At 42.9% G+C, this 19,755-nt stretch overlaps 1 protein-coding gene across 6 annotated transcripts in view; it reads right to left on the reverse strand.

Annotated features, from left to right (window-relative positions):
• Positions 1-19,755, reverse strand: part of RIPOR2 (RHO family interacting cell polarization regulator 2) — a 108,300-nt gene that overhangs the window by 27,495 nt on the left and 61,050 nt on the right. For all 6 annotated transcript variants that reach the window (XM_068194072.1, XM_068194081.1, XM_068194087.1 and 3 more), the window contains exons 2-6: positions 6,756-6,882; positions 5,455-5,610; positions 4,720-4,822; positions 3,393-3,446; positions 418-567 (exon numbers count right to left, since the gene is read on the reverse strand). In XM_068194072.1, the coding sequence (XP_068050173.1) occupies positions 418-567; positions 3,393-3,446; positions 4,720-4,822; positions 5,455-5,610; positions 6,756-6,856 (564 nt within the window). In that variant the 5' untranslated portion in view covers positions 6,857-6,882. The remainder of the gene's footprint in view (positions 1-417; positions 568-3,392; positions 3,447-4,719; positions 4,823-5,454; positions 5,611-6,755; positions 6,883-19,755) is intronic.

The following is a 19,755-nucleotide window of genomic DNA, read 5'->3' on the forward strand; positions in this document are numbered from 1 at the left end:
TTGATCACAGCAAGTACAACACACAGGATGCAGCATATGTCTGTAGGCACATCGTTTCCAGTCAAGCTGCCATCCCTACATCTGCAGACAGGAAAGAGGTAGTAGGAGTTTAAGTAGGTTTGGGGCAGATTTATGCTTTTGCTTTTTTTTTTTTTTTTTTTTTTTTTTTGCAGTTCCTGGGTATAACCCTGCTCTCATAGAGTCTAAACTGTTATTTCAAGGAACTCTTTGGGCCCATGTAACCTGTCTTTGTCAGTCATCAGGTATTCACCTGAAGAAAAACAAATACTAATTCTTCTTTGCTGAGTTTGCTTTCATTTCTTCTGACTGGATAAAACTCTCCCCGAAATTAGTGGCAAAGTTTTTATGGCTTTCAAACAGTGTGAGAGTGAAAAGAATGAACTGATGATGATGTACCTCTGTGTACTCCTTGTAGCTCCTGTTGATTTCAGTCAAACTCTCTCGAGCTGCTTTGCTGGCAGGAGACATTGCAAAAGCTTGCTTCATTTTGCTGGCACCATCACAGAGACGTCTTTGGATACAATAGGCTTCATAAAGCTCATCCACCTAGTGGGAACAAGGAAAGTGTACTGCAAAAAAAAAACCCCAAAACCCCAGCAAAATAAAGCAAACACAATGAAGTAATTTGCACTAAAAGAAAACTCAGCCAAACCATTATATCCAATGGAGGGAGACTGAGGAAATTAAGCTGTGATAGTGTTACAGTCTGTGGAAAAGAAACACAAGATGAAAGTAACTTCCACTGTCAAAAACTCAATAGAGCAACAGTAGATGCCAGCAATTCACCAGCTTACCCTGCATGCCTATAAGCATTTTTACTCATGCTCTCCCCATCATAACAGTGAGGGAAGAATGCAGCCGGCTTCTCAAACATCTCACTGTGGAGAGCTCTTTAAAAGGCAACTGCAATGCCCACACTGCCAAATGCAACTGGAAGTGGTAAATAGCACATGTAACAGGGTCAGCAGTGGTTTTGGTTCCCTAATATCAGTCATGGATCAAAGCTGTTGCAATATTTGACTAATAGGTAGTATTGGAAGCTGGGAGTAGTATTTTTAACTCTTACTGTCCGTCCTCCAGAAACTGGGAGTCCTACTAGGAAACAGCACAAGTAAAGGGCTTACAAACAGCTGATGTCAAGTTAAAAAAGTATTTTGAACTTCAACCCACCCCCCCAGACATCTACATCTAGTTGCTTTCTTACTTTCTTTTCACCTAACTTAGGGACCCAACATATCGTAAGCGTTCTGGAAGTTTTGCAAAGCATAGTCACACACAGTATGAAGTCTCACCTGCATCTGATTTCAGAGGGGCAATGGATTTACCCACCTTGTGCTTTGGTTTCCCTTTTCCCTCTAATACCTGTACTGAATGCATACATTTACTCCAACTGAGTAATACATGCACATATATACAACAGCTATATATAGTGGTTTATGTTTTTATAAACTAAATCTGTCAGATACAGAAGATGTGAGTTTTCTAACCTGACTACCAGGGTGAGGAAAAGGACAGGAATTGAAGAAGCTGTCTCTTCTTTCTGCTTCTAACATCCCTCCTAAAACAGGATGATATTTGGGTTTTACCTAAAATAATTCTTTCCATTGTTATCTCTGAAATCAAGAGGTCACTCTGTGTCCCACAGTGCTCCTGCTCAGCAATAGATTTTCATGGCATAATTTCTCTCAATGAAAGCATCCAGCACCTTGGCTTCATCAGTCTGTGATTTTATGTTCTGCATTAGAGATGAGCCTGATGTGACAATCCAGGCATGTTTCAAATCCCATTTTCCAAGTCTGCTTAACATCTAACAAAAAGTGCTGTTGCTAATTTGTTTGGAATGGGACTTGTGTTCCTTATGGCTTCAAAGCCTTGGGTAAATTTTTACAAGGCTAGCTTGAAAAACTGGGGGCTGAAGCCTCTGACCTGAGGACACCCTACCCAAAACAGCAAATGCTTTGCAAAGTAAAAGAATTCAGCATAAGGTAATGAAGACACAGGCATCATTTTGCCATTTTGAAGTGACAAAAAAAACCTTTCTGCACTCATATTCACTCTTGTTTCTCTTGCAAGCCAGCAAGCTAAAGACAGCTACTATGAATAGCTGTCATTTGGTATTTACTTCTGACATTGGAGTGGAGCCTTGGTCTGGGATTGATATCCTGCTCCTGCCCATGTGAGTGTGGCTAGGACATGCTCATCTGCTCCCCAGGTATGTGGGATCTGCTGTGGTGCACCCCATTTTCCTTGCTTTGCTTCCTTTACAGAGCAGTGGCAGGTAAAAGAGAGAGGGCATCTCTGTGTCCCTGATTAAATACGGCTGAAAAAACTCTTTTTTATCATGAGAAACAAAGATGTTTCTCCACCTGCCCAAGCCTGTGGGCTTTAATGCCACACACTCTGTTCTTTTTGTCTCTGTTGCCGTGGGTTACAGAGAGTGAACTCACGTAATTGGCAAGCCTGAGTAACACTGACCAGCGTTACCTCTCGCGTTTGGTGCTTTTCACTCTTATTATAAACCCAGAAACCATTAACTCTGAGCAGGCTGAAGTGGGAAGGATTTGAATGGAAATGTTCCTCAAGTACTAATTTTTGCCATTCATGTTGCCAGCAAGGGAGTAGGTGGCTTGGGGAACAAAATCTCAGTCTATCGCCTCATGATTTATATTTTTATTTTCAGCTCCAAGAGTAAAAGAGGACTGAAATTAAAAGGTTTGGATAGGTTGTCATAATTAGAGGACTTGAAGCTGCACAAATGCTTTTCAAATGACTCTCAAAAGACATTTCATCTGTCAAAAATAATACATTCCTTTGTCAGGCTCAAAAAAGCAACTAACCACTAGCAGATATGTTTATATGTAAGGGAAGACATGCCATGGATTTCATCCAGCTCTAAAACATATTAGTGTAAATCACAAGTACCTCAACTTATATTCTCACCAATGCATTCAGGTGGATGTGGGCCCCAAACCACGCAGCAAAAGCATTAGCAGTGAAATCCAGGAATAAATCCAAACTAGCTGCTGTGTGTGCTAGAGATAACTGCTGAATTAAATTGCTTTCAGATGCAACTCTCCTTCTACCTAAAGTCTGACAGTAAGCATGCTGTGAGATAGATTTTCCCCAGCAAGTCTCCAACCCTATGTTCTCTCTGTACCTAAAAGTATGTGGGAGTGTCTTGGGGCATGGCTGGACCTTGGGGTCTGTGTGGAAACCCTTTCTTTGGCTCTGACCACCAGCCCATCATGGAAAAAACAGCCAATCTGGGAGCGGCCTCCCCAGCACAAAGAGGTAGCAGGAGGCCAAGGGTTTGTTTCCTCAATAATATAGGAACAGATGCAGAAGAAAGATGATAGGAGAGAGCTCATTACCTTGCTAATGTGGAACTCCAGCCTTCTCATGTATCTCTCAACAGCTTTGATTTGCTGAAAGAAAGGAAAAGACAGAGGTGAGGCATCTTTAAATAAATCAGTAAGACACTGCCACTCTAGCTCTGCTAGTCCCCATGGATCCAAGATACTCCTCCTTAAAACACATAGGATTTCCTTGACCATGAATCCAGAATCAGTTGTCCCATCCTTCTACTGTTAAGATGCTGCTGACAATGAAGCTCCTTCACTTCTTTACCTAATGTATATTTTTAATGAGAGTTTTTATTTGATGGGATTTTTCTAGGTTTTTGTAATTATTAAAAAAAAAAAAAAAAAAAAAAAAAACAAAAAAAAACAAAAAAAAAAAAAACAAACCAAAGAAAGCAGAGCTTTTTTAGGTTAAAAATAATGTTTTCAGTACTTTGAAATCCCATTATTAATATTGATCAGGTTTTGCATTTCAAGATCCACAGTCTTCCATAGCAAGTTGGTTTTGAGACTAAACCCAAGCTTGGAATTTTGACTGAAAAAAAAAAAAGTCAGACTTGTTCAGGAAATGTTTTTGAAAGCTTTTCTTTCACCCAATTTTTCCTGCAGGGAAAATGTATTTTCATTTTTTCTTTCTTCAGAACTGGCAGGAATGAACTGGGGTTTTACCTGGACCCCCCCCAGTCCCCTGGTGCACTGCTATCAGCCCCCATCTGACTGGAGCTAGCTGAGAGAATTTGCACAAGGGAATGGATTTAATGGCTGTCAGCTGACAGAAAAAGGAAGTCCCTCCTTTGCTTCCTTCCTTCCTTGCCTGGCAGGGGTCTGTCTCTCTGTCTGTCCCCATCCCAGAGCCAGTCTGACCTGGCAGACCTCAGAAAAAGGGTTGGTGGGGTACGTTTGATGCCAGATTAGTGAGCACACTGTGTTTGATGCTGCATTAGTGGGCAATACCAGAGACCCTGGGAAGAGGAGGGGAGTTGGACTTCTTCCTTTGAAAATGCAGGTGTTGGCGTGGCTAGCAGATCCCTCTGGAAAAGGTTTCCATGTGCACTGTATGGATATTAATGCTTCCTTGCAAAATGAGTGTTCAAGGGAGTAGCATACCTTATCTAAATCATACAGGACTCCCTGCAACAGAGAACACAAAATTGATTAATTTTGCAACACAACAGCACCATGAGAAAGTAGTATTTCACACTCAATAGAAATCACAAACAATAGAAATCACAAACAGTACCATGGCTAAAAGGGAAGAAGAGCATCAGTGCAGATTCCCTGTATCCCACACCCATCCCTTGGCTGCTCCAGCACCTCAAGAAGGCCACTGTGCATCTACACGATGAAAAAGCATTGCACGTACCAGGCGTGAGTTTCTTTTCATGTCTTTTAACTGAGTAGTCAGCTTATCCAGCTCTGTCTGGTGAACTTCCAGATACTCACTGCAAACACAAACCAGAGAACGATGCATGAGCTCTGCAGCACATACCAAGCTGGCTGATGACCATCTTTAAAGAAAATCTGCCTGACAAATTACTTTCCGCACTGGATGTTTACAGACAAAAAACTCATTTACATTGATCTGTCCTAAAAGGAGCTCCCTGCTGCCTTTTTGGGAATAAATAGGAGCCCCCTTATTTAACTGTGTGTAAGAGCTCGGTGTTCTCTTTGCACTGAACAGCCAGTTTCAAGTAAGCTAATCTGCTGCTTAGTTTATGGGCTGGTGCCTTCCAGTCGCTATGCCTGTATCTGGCTGATAAAAGCCCTGTTATCATTTGGGATGTTATCTGAAAGGCAATACAAGCCTTTGATAGGACTCTAGGAAACTCAGAGGGAAAAAAATCTGATGTTGAAATCACAGACTTTGGGAGCTTTTCTCAAAATGTGAATGGAAATGGGATTCTGCCTCCTGTATTCCTGTTTCCCATACAAATATTTTATATACTAAGTGTCACAATCCTGACTTCAAGAGGTGTATGTTCATCTCTTATGAGGAAGGATCCCTGTTCTTGTTTCTCTAGGCTCTAAAATGTCACAGAAAGCTTCAGTCAACAAGCAGGATAAAAACTCTTACTCCAGGCCACTCTTCAGGGCTCGGTAGACCTCTTCCATCCTTTTAGGCTGGGGTTCTTTGGGCGTGGTGCTGTTCTTATGGCCCAAATTATGCATTTTCTTCACCTTAGCTTGGGGCTTCTTGAGCGCAGAGGAATTTTCAATAAAGGAGTTACACCTGCAAAATTAACATCAAAGAGGAAGAAATTGCTATAAATCATAGAAATCTCAAAGGACCGTAGCTTGAAGAAATCTTTTGATATTATCTCTGCTTGCAAAAAATCAATCTGCTTCTGTGCCTGCCAGTTAAAAGTCTGCATTTCTTTATGGGTTAAGAATCTGAGCAGCCTGGGATATGTGCTTCCCAAGACATAAATGCTTGTCTGGAAATGCAAGGCCGAATCTGAGGCTCGTCAGACATTTCTCTGTCTTGCACCATGCCTGTCCTAACTCACATTAGAGAGCCCATGAAAGAGCTGAACTATATCCAGGTGCTAAAAAGAAAGAGGAGCCCACATAATCTCAGGTGTAAAGCCTGCAGGTCCTAAGGAAGATTGGGATTTGATAAAGAGTTTCTGGAGAACAGCATCACTGATCTTGAGGATGGAGTGTATGGCAAAGTGAGGATAGTTGTGCTGCATACAGGTGCCTCTTTGGGGACCTTACTGGCAGGTAGGTCAGCATCCAGCAACCATCATTGACTTGGGCTGACAATGGGAGCCCCTCTGCCTGCTGTTACTCCTCAGTTGCTAACTGGTGGTCTGGCACCGGGAGACTGCACAAGTTAAAATCAATTGTAAATTAGCCTCTGGGAGCATCCATGACTGCACTGCTTGGGCATGCCTGACTAAAAGCCCTAAGTCCTGTGTAGCTAAGGGGCAGTGCACAGAAAGGCTCCGCAGCCAAGCTCCAGGAAACAGTTTTGTTTTGAATTCGTAGTGGTGCAGCAACAAGAAAACTGTCTTTTAGGCAGCAGTGGTCTTAAACTGGAGGTGACAGCAAGTGCATCAGGTACAGTGTTCCTGCACATTTCACATGTTGAAAAGATCACTGCATAAGTTAAAATGGTTCTCTGAAATTCTCTCAGAGCTCTGAGGCATGTGAGGAAGCCCTGCATTAATGGGGAAGAGGCAAACAGGCTGAGGGTAACAGCTTAGTTATACAAAAAACATACAGAGACATTTTAGCCTAGGACACTTTATTTGGCAGAGAGTCAGAGATAAAGAAGTCCTCTCTCATCTCCTTTCCTCCTTCATCCCCTAAAGCCCAGGACTCCCTTACAGCCTGATTTTGAAATTCCCCTCAGAGAACAAGGGCACTTGCCTGGACCGTCTTTCCTGAAGCCCACTGAAGCCAGCAAAGGACTGACTTCTAATAATCCCATTAGGACCTCCTGGGGAGAATGAATGTGATCCTATTGACATGATGTCAGGGAGCTTCGGAGATATTCCTGAAAAACAACAGAAAGCATGTCAGTGAGGGTGGAATCACAGAAAAAGGCAGGCAGTGAGGCCAGACAGCCTGGTGTCCATCCTTGACATTAAGGGGTACCTGAACCCCACGACGGGCTGCAAGCCAGGGCACAAATCTGGTTGCATTTCAAAATCATCCCCGCTCAAAACCAAAAGAGTCCTATTTTAACTTCTGACTTCCAGCCCAGGGTCTACTGAAATGTACCAGCGACACAAAGAGGGTCTGGATGTGGGACTAGAAACCAGATACTTCAATGTGATAATCCCATCCCCCATTTCTGCCATGACTGGCTTCACCCCCAGCCCCGGTGTCCCCATCTGTCCTGGGAATTATTATGGCAGCATGCAGAGCTCTTAGGAGGCACTCACTGTCGCTGCAAAGTGTGATTATACACAATAATAATTTTAAAAAGGATTGATACATCATGAACGCCCCGCAGCTCCCCTTTGATCCTTGCTCCCATGGCTGCTCAGCCCAGGGGCTGCTGAGAAGGAAGACGCAGTGGGTGCATGTGCAGCCATGACATGCCGTGATGAGAGGGATGCCCTCCACTGTGCAGAGAGAGGAGTAAACAAGCTCCAGGCACTGTATGCTCTGCATTTCATGTGTCTGGGGGGGCCTCAGCAGGGAGGAAGCCCTTGCCCTCTGTGTGCTCATTTCCAATGCCCAGCTTGGCATCTGCACTAAACTAGGATGATTTCAATCCATCCACAAATAAATAGCAGAGAAGTGCTATGGTTCACAGCAGCTCTATCTGCTGCCACAAGGGAAAAGGGGGATGCCTTTATCTTCCTTTTCTCCTTAATCCACTGTTGTTCTTGTCTCTGCTCTCGGCAGACAATTAAATTGATTTTTCTGCTGGCTTGGTTTTGTGTTGCTCTGGTAAGAGGAATGGCCCCACCAATTTGTGAGGAGCACCATGGTCAACACAGGCCAGGCAGCAGGGCACGGAGGAGGAGGAAAACGGGGATGCTGGAGAAGAGGGAGCTGGTCAGTGGGTACTGCCAGATACGGCTCCTCCATCCTGCAGACCCATCCTTTCACTGCCTCCATCCTTCCTGGGATGTCAGTTCAGCTGATGACACAACTGTGCTGTGAAATGGACTGAGAAACTAGGCCAGCTTAAAAATAACCTGACAGAAAATGAAAAAGAGGGGTTTTAGCAGTTCTTTTCTCTCCGTTTTAAAAGCTGGACTCAGCCTGCCCCATGGCCCCAGTTCATTTCACTCCAGTAGCCAGGCTGAGGGATGAGCTTGGTAATGAAGCAGGATGGTATGGCAGGGGCTGGAGCTGCCTGCAGGCAGTGGAGCTCATGTTCTGTGAAACTCTGACAACTCTGACCTACAGGGCTGAGAGGGTGACAGCAAGTCTAAAGCGCCCTCTCATCCCCAGAGATCAGGAATGATTGAGAGTGCCCAATAAAGCAGCCATTTGTGAAAGCCAGAGAGCTACACTGTGAGCCTTCACAACTGAACATATTTATTAATGATAAGCACCAGAGCTACGTGGTGCTTGCATGGCAAACATTCACTGCAGAAAGCAAATATGTGGGGAAACATTGTGCACTGCTGAGTTATATTTAATTTGTAGCGTTAAGCTGGGCAAATACTCTTTGGGGTGGCAGTAGGTGCCATAGCAAACTACTGTTCCTCTTTGGAGGAGACTGCATTGCCCAAGGAGCAGCTTTGTCGGGAATATTTCTGCAAGAACTCTGCCAGAAACACTTCTTCCAGTCCCAGCATTGCCAGCACTACTGCTAATGAGACATTTTTCTCTATTGCACAACCCAACCAGAGTACATCTTCCTGTTTTGGAAGTGAGGGCTGTCCCCTTGACTGAATAGCCTCAGAGATACCACAAGGGGTGCAGTCAAAGACAGTTTTCTCCTCCCTTGTGGTCAGCAGGTAATGGTACTCCACCATTCATGTCCCAGCCTAGCCCAGATGCAGCCCACCCAGCTCAGGGCTCAGAGAGTTTAACCACAGCAAGGATAAACCCCTGGGACAGAGAAGTTGCTCTCTGGCAGACCAGGACCATGAGCACCTGTATTGGGCAGAAACCCACGGATAGGTGAGAGCGTGGAGGAGCAGAGAGGCTCTGGACCAGCTGCTCCTCACAAACTCGTAAGATACCACAGTGAGGATGCACTTTGGCTAACTCACACAGGGATAAACATGCTCCAGCCAGAGCTGGAGGTACTTGAGTCTTTGGTCAATGAGAGCCCAAATTTGGCTCTGTACTCACCCCTACATCCATAAGGCTCTCTGCACACCTCTGCAGGACTAAGCTGTGCTCAGGCTTGCTGAAACGTGGCACAGCACTTGCCAGAAGGCACTTTGCAGCTTCCAGGGTCAAACCTCACATCCCTATAGATGGTACAGAGTTTCCCTGTGCCAGCTTATGCCTAACAGTTCAAACTCCACAGAGAGCCACCTCCTGCGAGACAGAGCAGAAACTACCTGACCGCAGTACTCTGGGGTCTGCACAGCAAGTTCCCTTTAGGTTTTCAAATAACCTTTAGACAATTAAGCTGCAATCTGCATGCTCCCATACAAGGATTTGCATTAAAAATCTGGTCCAGAGCGTCAAGAAGCAGAAAAAAAAATCCCTTGCAAGTGTTCAGTACTCGCATGGCTTGACAGGATCATTAACACACACACCCTGACAACATCTGGAGACCTAGAAGGAGCTAAACAACACTGACAGTCAGAGGAGATTTAGCTGCATAAACATCAACCATTCCTCAAAATATAAGAGAGATAAAACAAAATTTGAAATTGGATGATAATCACAACCACATTGGCTATGAAAAGGGCTTTAGATTCAAAACTGTTGTGAAAACGCTAGCATCTTCTGCATGATGTCTCTTCTCTATTAATATGAACAGAAAAAAAATGGCTTTCACTCTGAACAGAATCTTAGTGCCCAAATCTGACTGTGCAGAAACACTGTAACTGTTTTGATTTTCTTTTCCTTTGGGTTAACTTAAAAAAAAATAATCTTGGAAAAGGAATGTACTTATTTATTTTCTTTATTTTGCTCAAGCACTCAGATGGCTTTGAAAGGCTTTGGTAGCTAAGACTTTCCCCAAGATACCAGAAAAAATGTGCAAGAAGTGCAATTGAAATGCAAATTGAAGACCTGCCTGGAGCTACTTTTGCTTTGCTTTTGCATAAAATGGTCAGAACTCAGAGCCCAGATAGGCTTGTGGCCTCTCCCTATATAGTCATATATAATCTTGGTGAATAATGTATGTTTAATTTCTGTACAGAAGAAAACTGAGATAAAAGGAGGTAGCAGTAGGAACTGGTGAAATATCCCAGCTCTGTTCAGTTATTTTCCATTGGTCAGGTTAAAGGTTGACTCTATTGTACCAACACCATCTGTTCTTAAGATTTAAACTAATATTCATAATATGACATCTCAGATACTTCCAATCAACCTCAGAAAATTGCAAACTCTGCATCAGCTCCTTGGCCCAAATTCACAGACAATGGCTGCATATGGTCACTGCATCAATGGATTATTAATGATACCCATCTTGCAAATACACTTTGAGTACACTTTGAGTGATGAGTATCTCTCATGTTGTGATATCCTCTGTTGAGAGGGATTTATTTTCCTGCCTCTTAAACCATTCACAGGTCTCTCTGCTATCAACTACATAAACCTACCTCTGAATTTAATAATACAGTTGTATCCTGATGATATGCATGGGTGAAGTTGCTAGTATAATTTCAGTAAGGCTCAGCCCATGAGGACTCACCCAGATCTCTTACTGACCTGACGGGCATCCCCACAGCTGAACACCGCTAAGGGCATTCTGCCACTACACCAAGGGAGCGATCAAGTTTCTCAGCCTACATTTAGCAGTTATGTGATATAATGCTACTGTCTTCTACATGCAGTATAAATTTTGCTCTCAATATAATGCAGGTTGCACATCTAAAATTATATTAAATGCTTCTGTGATTTGAGAGATCTATTTCAGCAGTGGATACAATGACTACACTTACACTTTTAAATCTATATAGTTAATGAACCAGGGATGCTTCATTTTAAAAAGACACCAGTCTCCTTACTGCTAATATAAGCATTCTCTGTGTAGAAGTGTAATTAATATAATTAGTACTGCCCATGCTAAGTGCACAGCAGTTGAATGATGAGCCCATCAGCGACTCAAGGGATAAGGTGAAATCCTATCAGTACTCCTCTGCCCTATTCGCTGACAGCTTGCAGCAGAGAATGGCAGATAATTGATGATGTCTCTGTCCCCAGGGAAATAAAAGTCCCCCCTCTCAGCTCTTCTTTCAGTCTGGAAATGGGGAAACAGCTGAGCCTTAGCTAATGAGTGGGGAAGGGACAATCACTTCAGAGCTGCCCTCTCTTCATCACCCTAAGCACAGACCTCTACCTCCCACACTGCCAAAATACTTGATAAACAGTGTTTGATTCAAGCGAAGAGGGGAAATTCAGGCAGAAATATATTTGCTAAATCTAGTCTAACTTTTGCACAGCCTTTTTTTCTTTGCTTCTTCCCCATGACCAGTTTGGAGATGGTATGTTTTGCCCACCACATGACAAGGGGAAGTTGGTTTTGCTAGACATGTGCTAACAACCATGTAAAGCTGCAATATACAGTGGTGATGGTGCCCTTGATTCCTCCTGTTCTCTCCTTGTAGCAGCTACAGCTATGGCTCCAGGTCTAGAATTTGCTGTAAGGTGTAAGGGAGCTGTCTGCAGCTGAGGCTTCGAGGACACTTTAGGATTATGTATAATCGCTGATTAAATGGGATAGGACTGAGTGACTGAAAGCATCCTTGATCATCCTTTCTTCCTATATTATTCTCTTTTGTGACACATGGTTCAAGGTCCATTCTGGATCTCAGGAGAGGTAATCCCTGCAGTGAGATGGTTTGTATGTTGATCTGTGATGGTCTGCAGGCTGCCTATTAAAAATCAAGTGATAATTATTTAGGTTAAGGTGAGCCGAGAGGGTCCACTAACTAATGTGAGTGGATGGCTACAAAAGTCAACCAATTCTGTTTGGTGTGCTAGGAACATTTCTTACCTGCAAACCCGGGGTATGTCTGACAATTGAGTCGATATCTTTGTGACTAGTGAAAGAAAAGAACATTTTCCTCTCTCATCTCTGCCAAGGTCTATATTCTGCTTATTGGGCTGGCTGCCCTACAAAGGATAAAAACTTTTAAATGCAATGAGATGACATTTAGGACCATGCATCTCTCCAAAAGACAACCACAATAAGGGAAGGAACTGTTATGCCCTAGTAGTCATGTCATCCTCCAAAACAGCCAGTTCTTTCTGCTTTGCACTCATAAGCCCAAAGAGCAAAATGAAATTCTAAACTTACACACGCTCAGCGCCAAGCTCATTCAGTGCACCTTCAATTCATGCTGCTTGCTTTTGTAGCCTAAGTCTAGAAATTTTTAATATTTATTTTCCAACTTCTTCCTTCTGATTTAGCTGAATCACTTTGGCAATACAAGGCCAGCATGGCCAGTAGCCCAAACAACCACCTGGAATTTATGATTTCCATGTTCCCTAGGATCCTAGAAGGTACAGAGGTATGCATCTTGGATGAGAAAGTACACATCCTTTTGGGTTTTTTAACATAAAAATTTGACAATGCTATGTGGGTAAGAGTGCTCAGGAGCATTATAAAAACTTTCACAAGAAATTTAATTCTTGCACAAGAGTTTTTACACCTTCAGGATAAAAACTCTTAGGCATGAGTGAGCAGGCTCATAATTTCTGTATGTGTCAGGAAGATTTCTGTGGGGTGAGGGTCTCCTGGAAGCACTTGTAGAAAGGTGTCTTCTGTTGGTCACTCAATTACACAAATTACAACCTTATGTTCCCAGTGATTGGGCTGCTCCTTCCTTGTGCAGGGCAGCATTTGCTAGAGCTGTACAGACATGTGAACTCCATCTGAAGAACTATTCTTGGTTGCCAGAATAAAATCATGTGCATTTTATCCACCCAAGTCCAAGGCTTAGAGATATTCCTAAATAGTAGCATATGGCTACACTGACAAGCACACTTCCCAAGCTTACATCAGCCGGTGAAAGGCCGGCAGACCCGAGAGCTTCACACGTTAATTTTAGCATACAGAACGAGCCACGTGGGCTTAGCCACATGGCTGAAGAGCAGTGCTGCACAGAGAAGGAGCTGCAGCTGAGATGGAGCCCCCTCCTTCAAACAAGACATGTGGGAGCATATGGGACATGCTTGGGTGGGCATCAAAGTCATTGGTAGTCACAGCACAGGAAGGGAAACTTCTGCCCCACCTCTTGCAGCAACAAGAATCTTAGATGAGCCCACTGCAGCTCATCCTGCTCTTGCTGAGGTGGTCTCTTCCCTCACCATGGACATCCTCTGCACTGATTATCCAGCAGGATCTCTCTGAAGGCTTGAGCACACCTCTCACTGATGACTTTATGTCCATCAGGGACACCTAGAGTGAATCTTTTATTAGCTGTATTTCAATACCTTCAATTCAGGTGGATTCCATTCTTACAATGCACAAAGAAATGTTTATGCAACTGATGCATCTTTTATAGCTCTTAAGCCCACAGCTGGGAGCTTTACTTTTTCATGCAGAAATCCCCACAAGTGAGCACAAGGTGCCATTACCTGTTTCTAATAAATGAATATGTAGTATTTCAGTACCAAAATTCAGCTTTTGTTTCCAATTGCATCAAGCCTTAGGAAAAACGCTTGTACTTTATGGCCTCATTTCTGAAAGAACATTTTAAATGTTGCATGTAAAGGCATTTTCAATTCAAATGCTACAGTATTTGCTAGCTCATCACTAGACACCCTGAGCAGAAATACAAATTGTCTACCATCTGGAACAGCCCATGTTGTTTTTCTGCTCCTCCTACTCAAATGAGATGATGTGCATAAACCTTTTTATTGCATAAAAAGCTATAGTAACAGTAAGAAAAAAGCTAACGGTCCAGGTCAAGAGCAAAATGTTTAAGTAGATATGACTGCAAATGCATAGAACCTGATAGCTGATGCTCCCAGTGCAATATAGCTCCATTTATTCAGTAAGTAATCTCTCACACCAGTCTAGGTACCAAAGTCAGCATAAGGACTTTTCACTTCTTTTTATTTTTATTGTTAAACATGCCTTTAGCACTAATTCTTATCACCTCACTAGAACACAGAAGTAAGGATTGGCAGTGTCTAAAGTGAAAGCAGCACCCTTTTTGTCTCATACCACAGTTAGCTTTTTGCCTCCCCTTTTTGCATCTACTGCTTCACCAAAGCTCTCAGTGCAATGCCCTCGTTTCTCTAGTTGTGTTGCCAGGGAGCCTCTGCTTAACCTCCCCTCAAAGAAAGACCTACACTGTACCTTCCCCCTGGTACAGCTGAAAACCTAAGGAGAGGCAAATGCAAATGAGTTATTTCACTGTAATAAACCCAAGGAAAATAAATTTGATCCTAAATGGCTCTGCACACAACAGATGGGTTCGTGGCAGCTGACCTCATTTTTTTTTTTGCAGTTCCAACATTTATTTCACACTGGTGGCTGGGGTGAGCATGCGCAGGAGCCCACATGGAGCCCTCCCTAATCTTGCTCCCTACAGCATTAGAGACATAGGGCAATCATGTTCAGCTGGCATTAGCATAAATAAGCAAAATTTGGTCTATAACTGTACTTGTGAGTGTGGCTGAGGGATCAGAATCTGACCATCTAATTACATTTGACATTCATTCATCTCAAACCCACCCCAGTATGCAGAATTATCTTTGATTAGAAGTCAACTCCAATTCTACTCATCACGGATAATTCTTTATGTCAATGTAAGATTTAATTAAAAACAAAGTCCCACTGCCATTCAAGTGCTGGCAAATAATCTAAAGAAAAAGCACTTCTGAAACCCAACTGAGAACAATCCTCTCATGCTTTAAATCCACCTTGCACAAAATCCCTAACAAGCGGTTCAGCAGAGTGGCTTGAGCACACAGTTAACCACACTGTCATTCTGGCAGCACGGCACAGTCATAAAAGTGCAAGACTTTGGGCAGCTCTGTTATCTATCCCTGCATCAGGAGATAAACTACTAGGAACAATCTTCTGAGCAGTAGTAAGACTAGCAGGATGCAAAACAGGTTGTGGGAACTCCTCCAGCCAGGAGCAGCCTGGCTACTTCTCTACCTCTTTTAGCCTATGCCTGGTTGACCACAGATGTTGGGTGTAACTTTAATTTCTTAGTTCAGACCACAAAAAGTGACCAACCTATTGCCCATTTTGGCAAGCATTAGCATTAGGGGAGGCCTAGGAACCTGTGAGTGCTGCGGGTGGTCTCCCTTGACCCTTACTGACCAACAGCAACATCTGGAGTAACAAGCCCAGGAGTAACATCTGGGCACAAGTGGGGTAAGGCAGCCCTGATGTCAATAGATGCAGCTCCAGTGGGAGTCCTTTAGCAAAATCCATGATAAATCTGACCAGTGACCTAAATTTGCACATCAAGTGTAAGCAGCACAGTGGCTTCACTTTCTCAGACTGTGAAAGGAATGAATATAAAAATCTTCTCCATGACAGAAGAAAAAAGCAATGGCTAGCAAAGTTGTCCTTGAGACTGCTGATTTCTTTAATTACTTTATACCAATATTTTTGCTGCTTTACAACCCTCATTTAAAGCAGATGGTAGCAGCATGGGCAAGGACAGCAAGCTGAGGATACTGTTCCTTTGCATCTGCAGGAAAGTAAATGCATCAAGTAAACACATGCAGGATGGTTTGGGTAACCAGTGGGCTGCTCTAGAGATTATTTGTTTTCCCTCAGCCAAGACAGACAAACTAGCTGTTCTTGGTATCCATTCCAGGTACGATCTAATATAAGCATGAGTGAGCTAAATTAAACAAGTACAACAGGCTTTTCATCCCTGAAAGGAAAGTAAAACATCATTGTTGTCAAATCCTTTCAGCCACTAATGAGATACAAACGCTTTGCTGCTCCTCTTTAAATACAAGGGATTAGGGTGACTTAAAACTCCGTGGATGTTTATATGATCATTCTATTTCCAGGAGTGTCGTAATGGCACACTGCTCACTAAAGTACTATTGAAGATACACTGTTACATGTCCTAGGATGAAGATCTTTAAAGCTGGATGTTCTCCTAGACATGAGCATTGCAGAAACGGATTTATTTAATATTTTTTACACCTTACAAGTGTGACCACTTAAAGAGCATTGCCATAAAAGTCCTGTGTTACTTAAATTACATTTGGCTATAGCATCTGTCTGAAGCTCTCTTCCAGTACATCAAGTAGTTGAACACTGTCCATGCACAACCAAGAATGGTTGTCTGCTCTGATGCAGTTCGCTTGTCTCTTGGCTTCAGCTCATTTTCAAATTCAAAACTTCAGTCTTCTTACATATATGACTTTAAGAAATTTTATTTAAAGTTATGGCAGAGTTCATTATTCTCTTGGCTACAATATTTTAAGCTTTTAAAACCTCATGAAGGCACAGGATATGAGTACATATCTAATACCATGAAACAGCCTAAACTTCTTCCAAAACACCACCATTTTCTCTGGTCAGGATCATTAAAGGATCTGTAAGAAACATCTGAAAAAGGATAAAAGGGTAAGGGTCTATGCTAAGGTCCCTCTTGGGAGAAACTTGTGTTAGTGACACGGGTGCTGGAAAAAGAAGTCTTATGACCAATGGGGCAGCTGAGCAAAATAAAAAAGGTGATTACTATATGTAGACTGCCAGAGGACACAGCTATCCCAACCCTGTCCCACACAGTTATCTTATACCAGGTATCCACAAAAAGAGCAGAACAGCTTAATAGACACACAAGTGTTTAAAGGAACCACCTGAAAAAGTACCTAGAGTTTTAGGGAGACCTGCTCTCCTTGCCACCACTTTCTGAAACTACATTTCATTTCAACACTTATCAAGATGACTCAACAACATGCAAATGGAGCCCAGAAAGCCAGCAATATTCTGTGCTACATGAAAAGCAACACGGGCAGCAGGATAAGGGACACTGCCCCTCTGCTCTGGTGAGACCCCACATCAAATACTGCATCCATGTCTGGGGCCCTCAGCACTGGAAAGGCACGGACATGCTGGAGTGAGTCCTGAGGATGGAGCACCTCTCCTACAAAGACAGGCTGAGAGAGTTGGGGCTGTTCAACTGGCAAAGAGAAGGCTCCAGAGAGACTGGATTGTAGCCTTTCAGTACTTCAAGTACTTACAAGGGGGCTTGTAAGAAAGATGGGGTCAAACTTCTCAGCAGGCCCTGTAGTAATAAGACAAGGGGCAATCTTTTATAACTAAAAAAGGTTGGTTTAGACTAGATATAAGGAAGAAATTATTTACAATGAGGGTGTTGAAACATTGGAACATCTACAACAGAGTGGCTGCAGATGCTCCATTCCTGGAAACATTGAGGTTGACTTGGACTGTACTTTGAGCAGACCTAGTCTACTGGAAGGTGCCCGTGATAGGGGCAGGATTGGAACTAGATGGCCCTTAAAGGTCCCTTCCAACACAAACCATTCTACAACGCTAAGATTCGCAGTACAGAAAAGCTTTTCTCTCTTGACTCTGAAATGGCTTTCTGCTCCTTGGGGCAAAGGAGGTTTTGCTGAACAGTCACTGGCACAGTTCTGGTTTAGGCTAGATAGGGCTTTCTTTCACAACTACTGTGCATATTTTGGGAAGCATGGACCAAGGATCATTCCCAAAGCAGTCCTGATGTACTTTCCTCCTCTGAAAGGCAGGGGAGTTTAATGCCATAGATACAGGCTGGTCTGTGCCTGCTGCTGTTCATGCCCAAAACATTTGCAAATGTCTGTAGTTTACTGCCACATACAAAGCCAATGCAAACTTGGTGAAACTCTTACATCTACAGCAGGTAAATCTAGTCAGGGTTAACTGGTAAATTTAATTTTTAGTGGACATTAGAAAAAACCCAAATCCTGAGTTTAAAATGCCATATGCTCCAGCTATGCTATAGGATTAGTTACCATTTGAGTTTTCTAGACACAGAGACATCACAGATAAACTAAGCATGAATCGAAAAGATCTGACAGTGCTTTTTGTCACTAAACTACTAGGTAATTATCTTGTGTAACTTTTCATGGCACAAATTAAGGCAGCGCATCTTGGCTTATCCCTGCTATTCCACAGTATGCCATTTAAAAGAAAGACCTACTGGGGCCATTGCAGGCTAATGACAAGCTTTTAGGAATGACCCCGTAGCTTGTCCTCTGCTGTCCTTCCTTTCTTTCCTTCTCTCTTGATTTCTGCATTTTCCTATTCGTGTCATATTAACAGACCATCGTTAAGGATATAGGAAAAGGAGGATATCACGGCTTTTCATGAGGATGGAAAATTATTTTGCCCCTTTGCCAATGGAGGAAATTGTCTTCTTCAGCTGCTGGCAGCATGACATGCCCACAAGAAATACAGTGTCTGGAGGAACCCTGTGTACAGGGTTCAGTTTAAGATAGAAGTTGCCACACTGGATCCACTGCTGCCACCTTCCCTACTAGGAAAGAAGATGATTTTCTTTTTAAGGGTAGAGCTAGGAGAGAATGGGAAAAAAGCAACCTTTTGCTGGTTAACTGCATATGAAAAGCCATCTGACCTTCAGGGAACTCCTGTTTTCAGTGTAGGGCATGGAAATCAAATATATTGAAAGCACTTCCAGTCCAGCACCCTACATGATGGAACAAGGCTTTGTGGTCCATCTGTCATCTGGGGAGATGATGACAACATCTCCCTCTGATTTCAAAGAAAGCAAAACCTCAGTTTATGCAGGCAGAATTTTAAGCTGATTATTCTCTGGCCTCAGCTGAGTCTTAGCATTTTTAATATAGCTTTGGTTTGGTTTTGTGTAGCACAGATAACTTACTGCAGTCAGCAATTCCAGCTCCTAGTTTTATTAATCTGAACATCTAATAAACTAAACATTCTTCTCTGTTTATTTTAGCAAACATCTCTTCTTATACACAAGTTTTTGTGTATATCTAAGTAGATGTGACCTGCAAGTGTCATACTGAATTCAAGAAAAAGTCTCATGGATCAAAGAGCACCTCACAGCCAACTCTTCCAATGCCACCCGCACCTCTTTTTGAAAACCCAAGTCCTTCTTTGAACTCACAGAACACTGTTTTGTGGATGTACTGAATGAGACAAGGAAAGGGCAGTCAGTCATGCAGGGCAACACTTTACACACTTAATTGAGCATTGGCAACAGCATTGTCACCCACTGATGTGCCTGTTTGGTTGGGAAAGTGCACAGGTTGCTGCCTCCATGCAACGATGCTTACAGGGGTCACCAGAGAAAAAGGTGTGTCCATACCCAAGGAGACTCACTGGCCAAAGATTACTTGCAGGGACATTGTTGCACAAAGCTGCAACATACATCACTACTTCCGTAACACAGCTAAGAAGTTTTAAAATCAAACATTTTAAAACTAAATACTAACACAGGATGTTAAGCTGCTTAATTATGGAAAATACATTTTCCTTCATGTTATACAACAAGAAAATGCCTATCAGACTTTGAATACAGAGCTACACTGTCTGCCCTACCTGCCTGCAGCAGTATCATAGACCACTGTCACCATGTCAACCCCAAGCACAAGCCTTGATCCTCAAGGCTTCTAAGGCACCCTCAATGGGTGCATTCGCTACAAGCAAAAATTTTTTTCCTTTGTTCAGATTCAGACTTCTAGCAGATGCAAGACAAATCTGACAATGAAGAAAGACACCTCACTGAGGCAGAAATCAAGCAGTTTTGGCTGGTCAGACAGCAAGATGTCAATTTGGGGAAAGAGAAGGGAA

This window comes from Anomalospiza imberbis, chromosome 1, assembly GCF_031753505.1.
Source record: "Anomalospiza imberbis isolate Cuckoo-Finch-1a 21T00152 chromosome 1, ASM3175350v1, whole genome shotgun sequence".
Taxonomy (NCBI): domain Eukaryota; kingdom Metazoa; phylum Chordata; class Aves; order Passeriformes; family Viduidae; genus Anomalospiza; species Anomalospiza imberbis.